At 33.8% G+C, this 13,404-nt stretch overlaps 1 protein-coding gene across 1 annotated transcript in view; it reads right to left on the minus strand.

Annotated features, from left to right (window-relative positions):
* Window positions 1-13,212, minus strand: part of LOC132700385 (neuropeptide SIFamide receptor-like) — a 419,618-nt gene extending 406,406 nt beyond the window's left edge. The window contains exon 1 of the mRNA XM_060667660.1: window positions 12,893-13,212. Coding sequence (XP_060523643.1) covers window positions 12,893-13,066 — 174 coding nt within the window. The 5' untranslated portion in view covers window positions 13,067-13,212. The remainder of the gene's footprint in view (window positions 1-12,892) is intronic.
* Between the last annotated feature and the right edge of the window lie 192 nt (window positions 13,213-13,404).

Here is a 13,404-nt window from a genome sequence, read left to right on the forward strand (position 1 = left end):
TTTACATTTGGAACTTATTTTCTATATTAACACATTAGTGCCCGTTGACGTATTAATACGTTTTTTTCATCCAAAATCTTGTAGCCGTTGACGTAGTAATACGTCATTAATTGTGACAAATCTAGGTGCCGTGGACGTAGTGGTACGTTATTTTTGGTTGTAAATCTAGGCGCCGTTGACGTAGTAGTACGTTTTTTGTTGTCATAGTAAATGTCACATTATAACTGATAATTTAAGAGTTAGCTTGTGTTCTGCAATAATTAACTTACGAATTGACTGATTAATTAAGTAATTTATATATTAATTTAATTGTTTGCCCTGCGATATCATGGAAGAAGACGACTTTGAATTAATTAATAAATGTAATGAGGTATGTGCCGATATATTATCTGAGTTTGAAAATGATGAAGAATGTAACAGCGACGATACAGATTTAGCAGAAAGTAGCAGAAAAAGAAATGTTTTGCCAATTATAAGTGAATCTGAAAGCAGCGATTCAGAAGACACGATATTGGAAAACGAACAGAACTGTTCAACATCAAATTGGTCCCAAATCGATAACGATATTACAGTAAACCCATTTTTGGGAAATTCTGGGGTTAAAGTGTTCCCAAGAAATGCAGAAAATATTTCAGACGTGGTGGATTTGTTTATAGATGATGATTTTTTTCAATTATTAGTAACAGAGACAAATAGATATTATATGCAAAACATGCATAAATATAAACGTGTAAAAAGCACAAAGCAGTGGCGAGATACCACGATAACAGAAATCAAGAAATTTTTAGCTTTGAATATATTGATGGGACAAGTAAAAAAAAATAATGTTAACGATTATTGGACTACTGATCCGTACATGGAAACACCAATTTTTGGTAAAATCATGACTAGAAATAGATTCAGGCAAATACTACAATCACTACATTTTTGCGATAATAGTGCAATCCCTGATGACGCAAGTCGACTTGTTAAAGTAGAATCAATAATGCAATACTTTATAGAGAAGTTTGATAAAGTCTATAAACCAAAACAAAATCTATCGTTGGATGAAGCCATGATTCCTTGCAGAGGTAGAGTAAGTTTCCGAGTGTACAACCCAGGAAAGATTACAAAGTATGGGTTATTAGTGAGAATGTTGTGTGAATCCGACACTGGATATATATGCAAATTTAAATTATATAGTGGCAATGGAGAAACATTGCAAAACCTGGTCGTAAACCTTTTAGATGGTTATGGAAATATTTGGCACCATGTTTACATGGACAATTACTACAACAGTGTTCAGTTAGCACAGAAGTTACTCTACAAAAAGATAAGAATTTGTGGAACTATAAGAGAGAACCGCGGGCTACCACACGATCTAAAAAAAATTACTTTAAAACAAGGACAACACAACTTCCGTAGAAAAGGTGAAATTCTAATACATATTTGGAAAGATAAAAGAGTTGTAAGAATGATTTCAACAATACACCAGGCTCGAATGATACAAACCCAGAAAATAAATCGAAAAACTGGCGATCTGATACAAAAACCAGAAACAATTTTGGAATATAATAAGTACATGAAGGGAGTTGATATAGCAGACCAATACCTTGCTTATAATCCTATTATAAGAAAAACTGTGAAATGGACAAAGAAGGCTTTTATGTTCATATTAAATACTGCACTGTTCAATTCATTTGTTGTCTTCAAGGTTCTGAATCCAGGAAAAAAAATAAAATTTTCATCTTTTTTGAAAAATATTGCGCAAAACTGGATTGAAAAAGGATATGTTCATTCAGAGAGTCCAGGAAATGTATCCAAGAGAGTTTCTCGCGAAGATGCACCAATGAGACTTTCTGCAGACATGAGACAACATAAAATTGTGAAAATTACTAGTTCAGGCAATAAGAAGTTTCCTCAAAAGCGCTGCAGAGTTTGCAAAAAAAACGGAAAAAGGAAGGAAACCTGTTTCATGTGCTCATATTGTGTAATTCCTTTATGTATGGGAAAATGTTTTGAGGATTATCACACAAAAAAAAATTATTAAATCTAAATAATAAATCAATATATAATAAAAATAATTTTTGTTGGTATTTTTTTCTTGTTTTTTTTAAGATTAAATATTTTAAAATCTATTAATCGAAACACTGCACAGAACTATATTTCTATCCATCTTAGCAACCGAGTGAACTATTTTATCATACTACAAAAACCTAAAATTGAGAAATATGTAGCATTGAAATCAAATAGCCCTAATATTATATCCTACTTTAAAATAAAATATGCCGGCTCTCAGCTATAACAACATCACTGAGCATTTTTTTTGTGGGAGGCACTCCCTCCCTATGGGACCGACCTCGGATCCGACCGCGTCAGGCGAAAGCCCCGTCCTCCCTTTACTTAAAAAAAATTCGGCGCCCCTCCCGGTCCCATAGGGCGGGAGGGGGAATTTTTCGAAAGGGACGCCGCCGAAAAATTTTCAAAAATTTTTTTGAGGAGGGAGGAGGAGGGAGGTCGGGTACTTCCTCCCCCGACCTCCTCCAGAACTTTACCGAGTTGGGTCCCGATCGGAACGACGGTCTCGGAGATAGCAAACTTTTTGACCTTTGACCTCCTCAAAACCTCAACAAAAAAATTCGCCAATTGTCGATCTCGGGCTCGACGCGTGGCCTGAGTATAGGGCTTTCGGGGCGTCCGGGTCGGGTCCGCCCCCGACCTCAAATACTCAAAAATCCGACGCTACCTCAATATTGAGGAATTTTTGAGGAGGTAGGGCAAGGCGGCGCTCGACGCCCCTCCGCGACCTCACTCACGCCCCGAGGTCGGAATTTTCGATTTCCGATTTTGGGAAAGTGAAAAACGCGGTCCTTTTTTTTGATCCCCCCTTGTCGCCCCCCGTTTGGGAGGAGATCGGGGAGGAGGGTATCGTAAGAAAGGCCGTTCCTTCGACCACCTCCCGTATCGATCCGAACCCGGCCGGACCTAACGCGACCTTAATCGACGCGTTCAACGACAACATTGAAAAAGGTCATATTTTTGAGTTTTTGAGGTAGGAGATTTTTGAGGGCGGATCCGGCGTTTCCGACCCGAGAAACCCCCCCGTGCCGGTTTCGAAGCGATTCGGCCGGTAAACCTCGGAGATAGCAAACTTTTTGAACTTTGAGGAGGCGCCCTCAAAAAAAACTCCACAGACGGGTATAGGACATGGGCCTTCAGAACGACGCCCGGGTATAGGCGCGTCGACGTAGGTACTCGAATTTTCGATCCGTCCCATAGGAGACGAGACCCTCCCTAACCTCAATACCTCCTCAATTTTGAGGGGCGTCCTTTTTGAGGGTTCCGGTGCGCCTCGGGCCCCTCTACGCGAATATACCGTCCGCGCCCCGATCCGACCTCAAATAACTCCGAAAACCTCGAAAAACCGAAAAAGGGCTACCTCCTCAAAAGCGATTTTTTGAGGTCGCTTCCTCCTCGAGATTTTTTTCTGAATTCGATGGCGAGAACCCCGACCCCCCAGGTCGTACCGTTTCCGAGATAGCCCCCCCGACTTCGCCCCCCTGCCCCCCATCGAAAAAATAAAACCGGTTTTTTCAATTGAAATCAAATAGCCCTAATATTATATCCTACTTTAAAATAAAATATGCCGGCTCTCAGCTATAACAACATCACTGAGCATTGACGGTATTCGGTAGTTAGGTATCAGGACAATGTTTCGGCAAGCGCCGTACGTAATTAGGATTTCTAAACGGCCGGTATAGTGTTAAGAACTTAATTTTCCTCAATTCTCAGCTTTATGGTTTTAGAAAAGTTTTTCATATACAAACGCCTTTTGATATACGGTTTTACCTGCTGGTGCTCAAGATTTTCTAAAAATATATATCATATATAATATATAAGTTAATGACTGCTATATTTCGGGCACCATAGAAAATGACCATCGTCCAACAACGTACACATTGGTACTACGCTGTCTACATCCCCTTTTGTTGCGTTATTTAGAACTATATTAGATCAGATTTTATTAAATCTATTTAAACTCATTTCAGTCGGAATTTGCGGTATATTCTTCCTTAGTTCAAAGTTATATTTCTCTTAGATCCGCGTGTTGGTATGTGTCAAGCTTATATAGACCTGTTGGTTGTTGTCAATATACATTTCCATTTTTGCAAAAAATATACTTTAATTCAGTATCAGCTGGGTTTAGAGAGAACGTATACTCTTAAAATACTATTTAACGTCCATAAGATTTCATCAACCGATGCATATTGAGAAATGAAGAAATATATGGGCATGTTATTGTTAAAGGTATCAAAGAACTCCCTTTCTACTGCCAGTTTATGCTATTTTTGTCTTTCGGGTCTTGTCTTTTTGTCATCGAGAAGAAAATTCTGTAGCAATATTTTGAATGTTTCCAGTGACATTGTTAATCCGAATTTCTCCAATCCCGTCAGTCCGAAAAAGACGATATTTTCATTATTTTGTGAATATTGTTTTCATGCAATTTGCGTATAAGCTCAAGCAACTACATTTATTATCATCTCATCTGTGACAAACAAGGCCATATTATGTTACGCTTAGTTTCACATTTTACCGCTTTTTGCTACGAAACAAATTTCACTCAATAAGTTTAGTGACATCCGTTCCCTCATTAAACATATCATTTTTAGTGTTCGACATTTCGTCTTCAATTAATATTGATTTTCTCCTTTCAGACTGGCGCGCTATCGCAAACTTACTTCGTCTGATTTGGGGACTTCTAGATATGTCAACTGCGGAAAAACTATAACTCTGAAGCGGTAACAGATATCTGTTTACGTTTTTTACCATTTTCTTTTTTTTTATATAAATTTCATTTTCCTTTTAAATGCCTCAAATTTGGCCCACCCTGTACACAGAACGTTGGAAAATGTTGTCAGTAGCAGACAACATTAAATATTAGCTAGCTCTGCTATGCAATTGATAGTATTTCAGGGATTAGAAACACGAACAAATTATTTTGCACGATCAAAATTTTTGGTTCAATAGTCTCAACACACGAAGCGCAAAATATTCAATATAATTTATATTCACTTAAGTGCGTTTTAATCAGTCCCGATTATGTATTTGGTTTAAAAAAACAGTACGTGTTAAGCTAATTAAAAATTGTGTTTTACATTTAAACATTGCTCCTATAACACACATAATCACAGAACCTAGCAGACGTGAGCAGCCAGACATTTTTCAAATCAGCAATATGTTTTTTAATTTATATGAAATAATTTGGCCAATTTATTATTTTTTTTTAATATTAGTAAATAGATGCTACCAACGCGATTATGAGAAAAAATGGCAAATCTTTGAGGTGCGCTCAATAGTATTTTTGAGTGGGGCTCATAAACAAGCTAAAGAAGTTAACTATTTTCCTGAAAATAAGCCAGAAATTTTATCAAAAGCTTTTACAGTGTTTTAAAATAAAAATTAACTTTTAAAAAATTACAAGTAAACAAAATATCCAAAAATTGCAATACCCTATACAAATAATTTGTCTGAGAAAATAAAATATTATAGTTTTCCACAAAACTTAAAATTGATAAAAATCATTTTTACACCATTACAAGGAAAAAATCCAGTTAAAGGAAGCAAATGTTCCACTTTGAATACCTTTCTTAAATTGAGAACAACTGCTCTAAATGGACATAAATATACTACAAACGCATCAACTGCTTTACAAAAAGGTGAAAATTAAATAAACCATGAACCTAATTTTAAAGAAACTGGAATAGTAACACAAGGAAAAAATTATCAAAAAAAAACAAAGACTAAAAGAAATGTTATATATTAAAAAGGAAATAATTGCTGTCAATGATCGAAAAGATATAATGAATTAAAAATCAAATCAACTCTCTTATAATGATAATAATTTAAATAAAAAATTAACTAAGACTTAAATAAACTCACTTTATAAACATTAACGTTAAAGTCAAAATATATCAATTATTTCATTTTTTTACTTATTTGCATATTACAATATGCATTGGAAATAACACCAAGGCATGTAAATATCTTTATATAAATATAAAAATTTTATTTTTCTGTAGAGCATTTACATTTTAATATATATTTTTTAATCCTTTTGTTAATAACTGTGCTGTACAACTATAACATAATCATATTAATGATATTCTTAAGGCTTTAACTAAATTAATACAATTCACACACACGGTCGGGAAGATATCTAAATTTAGCCCAAACCCAAAAACGACTCGAGCATTTTTTATAATTTTTTATGTGCTAATGTAATTTTTTCTTAAATTTAAATTTTCGAAGTTCTGGCGTTGAACTATTGGAAAAAGGTTCCTGTTTAAAATAATTAAAAAGTAAACATTTAAAATAGGCGAATATATTTTTGTCTCTGGCCTCATATGGGAATTTCATTAATTTATTTTTTTTTATTGTACTTTTCAAGACATTTACCGCTCTAGATGGTAACCAAATAAACTAAACTTTATTTGGTTTCAAAATATTGATGACATGTAATTTCCTTTTACCATTTCCATAGGTGAATTTGAAGATTTGCTGTGAAATCGAGTGTTCAAGATAATCTAAGTGATTTGATTCCTACATCTACCAAAAAAAAAAAGTTAGGTAGAAAGAATAATAAAAAAATCTTTTTTTAGGTTTTCTTTTAAAAAAAATGCATTTTTTAATATTGCGATGTGTCAATTTTAGTAGGTAAAGATAAAGGTTTAAAAAATCTTATTCTTCATGAGCATTTCCAACATCAAAATTTGTTAAAATATTAATAACAAAATGTTCACATATGTTGGGAATTTTAGTGGGTACACTGACAATGCCACACTCAAATCAAAAAAATAAACAAAAATACGAGAAAATGACTCTAGCATGCAAATGCAAAAAGTGTAGTCACCATTTAACAGTCAAAACTGGCCCCCATTTCCCCACAAGCTGAAATTGAAATTAGCAATTTTCTCCAGAATTCTTTATTTTTGAGCCGTTAATTATTTTAATCTTTTTTTTTCTTAAAATAATAAAACTAAAAGAATGTATACTGAACTAACTCAAGTAACCCTTTTGAAAAGCTAATAACAATAAAAAAAAATATTGAGGGCATAAAAGTTGTTCCATTGAAAAAAACATAGGTTCAACTTTAAACTAAATACTCACATGCTATTTACAAATCTTCTGAATTCCTCTTGCATCGGTTGTTTATAGTAGAATGCTAACCAGCTGCAGTTAAGCTCTGAAGAAGCCAACATGATTATTGGCAAAACTTCAGCAACTTTGATTTATTGATTATTGATTTTTACAGTATACTGGCCTTTTTGGATCAGCTGCAAGACATTGTTAACAAGGCCATGAAGTCTAAATTTTATTACCCGTAATCGTACACCCTATTGTATAATTTATTGCTCCTGAGTTGTATACTGGAGTGGTACAGTCTCCACAATACATTGATTGATTGGTGACTGTCCAAGGGGCATTTTGGAGGTACCTAGCATATAAAGTCGGTATAAATATCTGCGATAACTATCACATTAATTAATTAATTAAGAAATGGGCTGGAACTTAGAAGTAGGTTCTTCTCCTACACTATTACACTACACCAATATTTTGTATTCTATTTCATCACGCCAACCATGGCTATTTTTCTCCTTAACTCGACATTATTTAACTGCTCTTTCAATCCCTCTGCTCACGGTCTTTGACCATTTAAGACAAAATTAAAAGAAGCGTAAATGACTAGTGTGACACTGTTTTCTTTTTTCTGTTTTTTTTTATTTTTTTAGATGGTTATTTAAAAAAGCTTTTTACCTAAGTTGCTGTTATTCATTTATTATTGCATTGTTTTTTTTTAAATTGACATAGGCGTTGAAAAAATAAATAAATAATTTTAGGAGATAAGTTCTAACCTATTTCTTAGAGATATCAGAAATATTTATTTGTTTCTCAGAAAATCTGATTTTAGTAAGGACTCAGAAATGACATCTTTCTAAGAAGAAATTGTGACATACTTAAAAAAATAGCCTGATTTAACTCAAACCTATATTTTATTTTTAGTTGCCTTTCAGCGCTTTCGTACTTTACTCTGTTTTCAATTTTTTTTTCACTAGACATTCTCCATTGAACTATTCCATATGCTAAACTCAACTGAATGAGTAGAACATCGTTTAAGATCAATCATCTCAAACTAACTTATCATCAAACAATATTGAGGTCATAAAATAAAAAAATATAGAAAATTCAAGAAAATATTTCCTTCGTGCGAAGGCAAAAGGTATGTGGCATGTATGGTATATGGTTAAAAATTTGTAAATTGAACTGCATTGATTTCTCCAAAATTTCAAATCGCTACTTCACTTTCACAGATCACTCGGTGATAATATTAAATTTCACATATTGTACATTACTATTACTAAATAGAAAATACGAAATCGATAAGTGGCCTCTGTCGTAGATTAATACGACTACGCCCTACTACTACCACAAACATTACTTACAAAATTTTATTTTGTTTGCTAAACAATCTCGCTAGAAGTTTTGCCAATTTGTTAGGTTATAAAACAATGTCGAACTTAAAGCATAAATCCTGGCATAAATCCTTAAACTTTAAAGATACAAGTCGATAACCGAGACGGAAATTTATTATCGACAAATAGTTTTCACTAATGAAGCTTCTTCATTGTACTTTAAAATACGTTGTTCGTGGTTCATACGTACATGGAGTCCTATTGGAAATTTTGTCGATGTATTAAGGTAAAATTCCAACAAGCAAAAATTCGATTATAAGACTTGGTGTCAAAAAAAAACGGCCAAGGGTAAACGCCAGAAATTATTCTTAAGTTTCTAGAATGGCTGCCAGGGGACTAAATTGCATTATTGTTCGTGTTCGAAAATAAACTTGGAGTTGTTGAAAAGGGCTCTTTTTAATCTACCTACGCTGCCCTCAGCTTGTTTGCTTGTGTCGGAGTGAGAGGGCGTTTTGCGCCATCATTATAAATAAACGTTTTTATTTATTAAGTCACTATTTATACAAAACGAAATAAACCCATATGTTAATATAATGATAATAATAAAATGCCAACCTGACATGATACATTTTATTTATATTATTGGTTAATAAGAAACGATCTATGTTTTAAAATAAACATACATATGAAGAGGACATGGAACAGACTTTCATTTTCGCCGAGGTACAGTGCAACGTTCAGTATGATTGACTTTATATGAATTTTGTGAGGTGATTATTCGTTATTCTAAGTTGAGCTACATTCTTTGCTATACAGAATGGTAAATTAGGGCTTATTTACTTTGAAAACAGTTACTAATATATAAACTATTGACACCGTGTAGTGAGAATTTCGAAAGATTGCAAAATGCATTTTAGGGTGCTTGGATTATTTATTATTTAGCATAGTGTCTGGCCATTTTAATTGGTGATCGAAAGTTTACACTTTTAAATGATTTATACCACACTCTAATCGCAAAAGAGCAGAATAAGTTAGATTGGGCTTAAATGATATTAAAAACCCCTATTAATGCTCTCCAGGAGATACAGTTTCGATTTATAGAACATGCTTAACAGTGATACACTGTCGGGCTCTGGTGACAGAAGATTCTGCCATTGCCCTACAAAGCAAAGAAGAAAAAGTAACTCCCAAATATATATGATTAACTACTTCAACAGAATTATTATTAAGAAAAACACCTCTCGGGAGGATAGCCACCTAAGAATCTTTAAAAGTAAAAGGAATAACAACTCAAAATAATGTAGCATTTTTGGGGAAAGATTCAGTATACCTGCCATTATTAAATAATCCTTTTCGGATGGCCCACAGTGAGTGCCCTATTAGATGTATCTGACGAACGAATCAAGGGATTTACTTACTGCTTACTGCTCTATCGCTCTAAAATATTTGTATGTAGCGTTGCTGTTTCTATACAGGGTGTTCGGAACCTTGGAGGTAAGATTCAGCGTAGGAAAATAATGGTAGCAAGTCATGTAACAAAATTCGAAATCATATTATTTTGCGAGTTATAGCTTGTCAAAATTCATTTTTTTTAATGTTACTTTTACCGCAGTGGGCTTCATTCTCAGCGGAATATGCTGGCATTTTACACACAGGCCTTTTTTTATTTTCTGTTAGTGTTACTCTAGCTTTAAGTAGATAAGTGTTATCGTTTAGCCACAAATCGATTTTTTATTCTCGGCTCGAATTTTACCAATAAATGTGATTTTATATAACTTTACTTAATGAAATTTGAAAAAGTCATTGTCAGAATCGGTTAAAAATTAGTTTCTATTAAAAGAGCTTATCATCCAACTGCTACTGTGATGTCTCGTCAGGAATATTCAAATACTGAATTTGCTACGGAAGAGCAAATGGAAATACAGACCAGCTTTATATCGAGGCTTATCCCAATAGGAAGGTGCCATCTGCTAAGACATTCATCAACATACACAGAAGAAATGGCCAAAGAGGATCATTGAATCTTGATAATATGAATAAAGGGAGACCAAGGTATAAAAGAATCTCTCCAAGAGAAGAAAGAATACTTCAAAATGTAGAGGCTGCTCCGTCAACGAGTACGAGAAAACTTGCTGCTCAGCTCGCTCTACACTCTGGAAAGTTTTGCATAAAAATGATCTTCGATCGTTTCATGTTCAAAGGGTTTAACAATGTATGAGGGTGATGAGCAATTAAGAGTAATTTTATGCCATCAAAATTTAGGAAAAATTCAAAATTATCAGCAATTCTGTCAAACTCATTGTCAAATTTTCAAATGTCATTTTGTTCACTGACCTGACTGCATTCAGTCGAAATGTGAATCAGTGGAACATTGAAAACACAAATGCAAAAATTGAAGGAAAACATGATGTTTCCTTTAAATGTGTGGGCTCGGATCATTTCTTTAACTGATCACTTAATGGAGAAAAGTATTTGCAATTTTGCCAAGAGGAACTACCACCTTTGCTGGAAGAGGTATCCTTGCAGTGCAGACAAAACATGTGGTTTCTGCCAAATGGCGCTCCGCCCCATTTTACATTGGTTGTACGAAGGTATTTAGATCAGGCATTTGAACGTTGACGGATAGGTCGGGGCAGACTTCGCTAACCAGACCTTATTCCGATATACTTCTTTTTTTTGGGGGCACTTAAAGTCTTTACTGCATCAAACACCTATAACAGATATCAATGATCTACGACAAAAAATAATAAACTGTTGCGAAATCATTAGAAATTGATTAGGCGTATAAGAACATGTTCAGAAATGAACTGTGGGCATTTGGAAAATTAATTGTAATTAACGTGGTCAACTGATTAATTCCCGATTATTATTTATATTTTTTATTTTCGAAATTGTTAATTACGTTTATGTTACTTAAATTAAACATATTTTAACACATTTTTTCACTTTTTTAATTTGTAACATACTGTTTTGAAAAATTTAGTGCACCTCGCCTGCAGAATAATAATGGTAGCATGCATTTCCAATTGCTTTTCCTTAACAGAAATGCATATCGCGATATCCAGTATCATTTTTCTGCAAATCAGATGTGCGGGGATTCGTTCCGAGAATAAAAAAGTCGATTTGTGGCTAAACGATAACATTTATCGACTTAAAACAAGAGTAACATTTTTGAGGATTTGTTATTCTGCTTAATACGATCTGTTCTATTTTGCAGTATCAGTATAAATGAATAAAATACAGGGAAAATAAAAAAAATTCTAGGTAAAGTGCGATCTAGTGACAGATTTTTGAAACAATTTTATTTTGTAACGATGACTTTTACTACGTCAGCACTGTGTGTAAAATACCAGCATATTCCGTTGAGAATGAAACCCACTGTGTTAAAAATAAAATGAAATAAAATAAAATAAACGATTTTTAACAAGCTATGACTAAGAAAATATGACTTACTACCATTATTTTACCAAGTTGAATCTTTCCTCCAAGTGTCCGAACTCATGTTCCGAACACCCTGTATAAATATGGCAACGCAAGAAACAAAGTAGATTTTGTTCAAGTTTTCATGTACCCCTCCCTTATCCATAACGAAATGAGAAATAATTTAATATTCTTGGGTAATCATAAAAAATCAAGATGAACTTTGTTTCAAAAAAGACAAGCCTGTCAAGAAACTGGCATTTCAGAATTTTGTTGAATAAGGGACGTTTATTGTTGATAATGTTATGATTGTTATTATATGTTATGGAATTAGAGTCGTTGGAAATAATATGAATAAGGAAACTTTAAAAATTATGTACTTTGCAAAGTTTCAGTCCCGCATGAGGTATGGGACTATCTTTTGGTCACTTACAGAAAATTTTCGTGGTTCAAAAGAGCACTCTTGGCACTGTCAAAAAAAAAAATACAATTTAGAGAGAGCTGTAGAGGGGTGTTCAAGGCTGAAGGTATTTTTACTGCACATGCTTTATATATTTATGAAGCATTGATATTCTTTTTTAAAAATCGAAAGGACTTCGAACTACAGATATTTCATAGATATAATAGCAGAACCCTAAATGTAAATTGCCCGAATCACCGTTTAACCTTAACTGAAAGGAGTCCTTATTACATGTGCCTGAGATTATATAATAAATTACCAAATGAGGTAAAACCAATTGCAAATCTAAAAATCTTTAAATGCACAATGAAAAAGTTATTGATAGAGTTAGAATCTTACTCCATAGAAGACTTTTTCCGTAATATTTAAATAATTGTTTAATTAATACAATGTAATTGAAATTTGCAACAATATCTAGTGCTTTTTCCTTTTTTGACGCCGATTTCCTTTGTGATTGGTATATTATATTTAGGTAATGTATTTGTGACACAACGTGAAATAAAGTTGATTGTTATATTTATTATTATTATTATTATTATTATTATTATTTAACTTGACTAACCTGCACTGCATCAAAGAATCCGCCAAAATATTCGGAGGAGAGCATCCTATCAACACTTTCAATAAACTCCCCGTCAGTTACAAAGTCATCTAATTTGATATCGTTTATTTCGAAATTGTCGAAGTCGATCATGGATTTTGTTTCGATCATCGGATTTTTTTGTTTTCTATCCATCTAAGCGGAAGCTAATCGCGGCACTCCATGTAAACCAAGCTTTTAAAAACTCAAAGCGTTCTTAAAATAGTTTTAAAACTATTCACATAACTTTAATGATATCGCGACGCGCGCGTTTCCCGAGACGTCGTGGCGCTCTAGCGACGCCGAAGACGTGTCGGAATGGAATGTACCGTCGCGACGCCTAAAGAGAGAAGCCGGCCGTCCTACAGTTGCGAGTTGTTAAATTACAGAGTCTGCGCTCGCCGTACGTTGATTTGGGAAATTCGCTGTGAAAATCATGCCGTTAAAAGATGGTCGAGTATGATTCTCTTTTCTGAGGAGTAACAAAGTTTAAC

This window comes from Cylas formicarius, unplaced genomic scaffold, assembly GCF_029955315.1.
Source record: "Cylas formicarius isolate icCylForm1 unplaced genomic scaffold, icCylForm1.1 PGA_scaffold_4__25_contigs__length_36172078, whole genome shotgun sequence".
NCBI classification, from domain to species: domain Eukaryota; kingdom Metazoa; phylum Arthropoda; class Insecta; order Coleoptera; family Brentidae; genus Cylas; species Cylas formicarius.